Source organism: Monopterus albus, unplaced genomic scaffold (genome assembly GCF_001952655.1).
Source record: "Monopterus albus unplaced genomic scaffold, M_albus_1.0 scaffold33.1, whole genome shotgun sequence".
NCBI lineage: Eukaryota > Metazoa > Chordata > Actinopteri > Synbranchiformes > Synbranchidae > Monopterus > Monopterus albus.
The window spans coordinates 1185730-1189895 of NW_018127913.1; the positions used below are offsets into that span (position 1 = coordinate 1185730).

The following is a 4166-nucleotide window of genomic DNA, read 5'->3' on the forward strand; positions in this document are numbered from 1 at the left end:
ACGTTGTCCTGTTGGCCCCATCAAACCAGGACCTCCAGCGTGCACTGGGGCGGTTTGCAGCCGAGTGTGAAGCGGCTGGGATGAGAATCAGCACCTCCAAATCCGAGGCCATGGTTCTCAGTCGGAAAAGGGTGGCTTGTTCCCTTCAGGTTGGTGGAGAGTTCCTGTCTCAAGTGGAGGAGTTCAAGTATCTTGGGGTCTTGTTCACATCTTGTTCAAGGTCTTGTTTACTTCCAAGCACCCTCTGACTCTACCTGTGAAGAACCTCTTTGAGTTAGTGTCGTATGTATTTTCCTATGTACGACCACAAAATCTGGGACAACAGAAGTGAAATTCATACAATTAACCACTAAAACCAATTTACTATTACTGGTGAGTGACCACGGCAGTAGACTGCAGCTGTCATTCAACATCTAGTAATATTTGCAGTGCTATTTATGACTGCTACAAGGCAACATGGAGAGAGAGACCCTTTGTCCCTTCTATGAAAATTTCAGTTAAAGTTCTGCTATAATGTTTCTGTAGCACCACAACACAAAAAAACCAGCAAAACACTGCATTATTATAAAGTGTATGCATGCTTCCCTGGAATATAGCTCACAGTAAAACTGCTAGTATGACTGAAGCAGACTTTCACATACCGCTCTTAATCTCATGATAATCTTATCAAATAAGTTTAAACATTTTAAGAGCTAGAAACCTCCCACATTGATTTTTAATTTGTTTAGGAGTGAGACTGTGCCACTGTCCAAAACAGCGCAGAGGAGAAAACCTTGGCACTGCACTGGCCAATCACATACTTGCAAGTGCACATTCCTGGTGACATTGTCATAACCAAAAATAAAACATTTGCTGCCACGATAACATTCCAGAGTTGTACAATCCTGTCTGTGAGTTTTACAAACTATTGTGCTGTGTTTTAGCCTCTAATAAACATCATCTCGCCAGTACACAAAACAACACACCCCCACCAGTGCAGCTCCTTCAGCTGTTTTAATGGAGGACGAATGTCTACATGAATCCTTACATCCCCTTACATCTTCAATATTAGTAAGCATCCTGTTAAATGAAATGTGGTGACACTAAACTGTATCACTAAAATGTTACAGACAAATAAGATGAGACTTGAGCTAAAGGTGCCAAATAAACAATGGTATTCAACACAGCTTTAGACGTCCACATTGTGAAAAATCTAAGATAAGAAATCCAGGACACATCTAACTTTGATGGTAAGCCACTAGCTTGGCCCAAATCCAACCTGTAGCAGGGACATTGTCGTCCACTACAGCTTTGACTACAGCATGTCTGTTATCTCCTGCAAGGGAACATGACAGGTGCAGTTTCCTCTATTTCCCCAAAGTGTTGAGTTTTGGTTACACTATGCAAAGGTAATCCATAACAGGTCAACAACCTCACAGACAAAGCTTACTGCTCCAGTAAGCGCCAGAATGCTGTCAGCTCATACATCCATCACATGTTTCAGCTGTCCAGCCGCCCTGTAGTGCATGGCTTGCTGTTGTAAGACAGCATCTCCCCGAACCAAGTGATAACTAAACCTGTCAGTTATGAGTCTTTTCAACCAAACTGAAGGTCAAACAAACTGAAAATGTTAACAACAGCTGGAAAGTTATTAAGCCATTATTCAATAAACATTTTGTTTGACAGACAACATCAGTCATTTTGTTGCTAAGTCAGAGCACTTTCCTGAGAACTACCCTCAAACAGACCTTAAACAGAGCACTTACATCTCCACTGCTTCAGTGGAGCTGTTTATGAGATGGTAATTATAATGTTTTTCTACTGGGCAAAGACTAGCGACCAACAGCAACTAGATGTAGTTATAATGACCAGACTGGAGTGTGAGAAATACATGAGGTGATGATTGAGTGCAAGTATACTCTGCTGGCCATATCCAAAAAGAGGTAATAAAGGTTAAATAAACGGTTCCATGCTCATGATCTTGTCAGTGCTGATTTCCACCACCTCTGTGCTGTACTTACCTTATCATTGATCTCATGCTCACGGAGATGCTTCTGCAGCTGGCTCTCTGTGGTAAAGATCTGACAGCATATTGTGCACTTCTTGTCCTTGAGCTCACCATCACTGAAATTTCCTGCCTTTGATTCGCTGGGATCCACATCTGAGAAGTACAAGAGGGAACACTTCAATATCTTAATTTGCTTCAAGTGGCATTCTCCTGAGAAAAGCAGCCAAAGCATCTTCCACTAGCCTCTTCAACTAGACAGTTGCCACGTTCAGTAGCTTTAGGGTTATAAAAGTCTAAAATCAAAGGTCTGCATCCAAGCAGATCATGTAACAGTCCTCTCTCCAGAATTTCAAAATACTGGTAGATGACAAGGTAGCATGCTTTGTACAAAAATAAATATTATGACGTGACATCTATGAATTTAGTGTTGCTCATAGTGGGTTATGAGTAATTACATGGAATTCAGAGTTAAATGGAATCAGGTAGTGTCACTACAAATTAAAAGAAATTATGGATGTTCTGACATAGCTTTTTAATTTTATCGCGATTTATAAATTACAGTACTGAACAGCAGTATATTTTTTCCTATATTCAAAGTTTTAAAATTGACTGTCGAGTTATTTTTTCCTGTCAGGATGAAAGAATGTCCGACAAACTCAAACTCTTTTACTGTATATTACAAACACATAAGTCTGTCTTCAGCAATTACCTTTAGGTTCTGTGTAGGTTTACTGCTAAAATAAAATTTAATTCGCCTTGTTTGTATCTAATGGGGGGAAAGCAGACTGAGTTTATATGATCCCAACGTGAACCTGATGTTTCGCTGTGACTTTTCATATTCAACAGTTGTGTTCCACACGCCCACATTAGCTGTGACAGCCACTGGCTTTGCTCGGAGTGTATGACAGTGTGGTTTTAGGAAATGAATCCAGTGTTAAATTGCTATATACTGTATGGTTCTGATGATACGGTTGTACACGCACCTCTGGAATCAGTTGGTAACCTGAATTAAATTATCCAACTAGCCTGTATTCTTTACTAAGCTAAATAACACGACGGTGTTACGATGACAAAATATGTTAGCAAACTAAATGCACTCCGTGAACACATTCTGGCACGTATTTAGGTTATTTCAGTTTAATGAATGTGATAACTGATCCATCACAAAATGGGCAGCATTGCTGCTAATTCACGGGATCAAAATAACAATGGGCAACGTTTTGGCGTGTTAGCCCCGACGCTAAGGGTGGCAAAGCGAGCTAGTTAGCAACAAGAAGCTAACGACGAATTCTTCATAGTCAGATATCTGATGCGAAAAGTGTAGGCTAACTAACGCTACACATGAACCACGATCTGACTCTTCCTCTCGCGGACACCAATTTAGACTGGAAGCCAACAAGGCGAGCCACCGAAATGTTATTAATATCATTCCGCCTCAATCACTCCTTCATGGCACAAAGCAAAACCCACCCGCAATACTATATCCGGGGACTATATACACTACACTGAAGTGTTATTATACAAGCTACAGAGACCTTTGTCGAAATAAGACCAGCTTATTTGGATAGCCTATAATCTGATTTTTTTATTCGTTGCATTTTGGTACTTGTTACCTGTTTCGTCGTTGCTTTTAACTCTCAGTTTGCGAGGCCGACCACGCGGCATAGTTCCAGTACTCGGAGCGGGTGTGCTGTGAACAGTTTGTTTTTCAAAATGGCGACTCGGTCATTTGTAGACAGCAGCGTAACCATGAAGAGGTAGAGCTGCACGGAGTAGGGAGACATCTACTGTCTGGTTCATTGTAGTTAACAAGCAACTACGCACATAAATAACAGCTTTGGTACTTTGCTGTTTTACTGATAAGGGAGTAAGCCATATATGAATATCAAATTAAGGAAATATTTTACCTGTTGTATGTGCACCTTAATTTCCAGGTTATTTTCATTCAATAGGCTATTGTTTTCTTTTTCTCAAATAATGTGGCTGCACTCATTATATAGGCTATATATGTAAAATATTTGATAAGAGAAATGACCTACATGACACCTGTAGCTTTTAGCTCTGTAACACTAGTAGTGTTACCTGTACCCTCAGGGAACCCTGAAAGTCCTGTGTTTCTGTTATGATAATGTAATATAGAGCAAATTATGCACCACTAAATCACATTACTGACTGAAAT

The 4166-nt window shown here is 40.3% G+C and overlaps 1 protein-coding gene across 1 annotated transcript in view; it reads right to left on the minus strand.

Annotated features, from left to right (window-relative positions):
* The window catches only part of znf236 (zinc finger protein 236), a 66483-nt gene extending 62757 nt beyond the window's left edge, over positions 1-3726 (minus strand). The window contains exons 1-2 of the mRNA XM_020597253.1: positions 3601-3726; positions 2001-2140 (exon numbers count right to left, since the gene is read on the minus strand). Of these exons, the coding sequence (XP_020452909.1) occupies positions 2001-2140; positions 3601-3652 (192 nt within the window). The 5' untranslated portion in view covers positions 3653-3726. The remainder of the gene's footprint in view (positions 1-2000; positions 2141-3600) is intronic.
* Between the last annotated feature and the right edge of the window lie 440 nt (positions 3727-4166).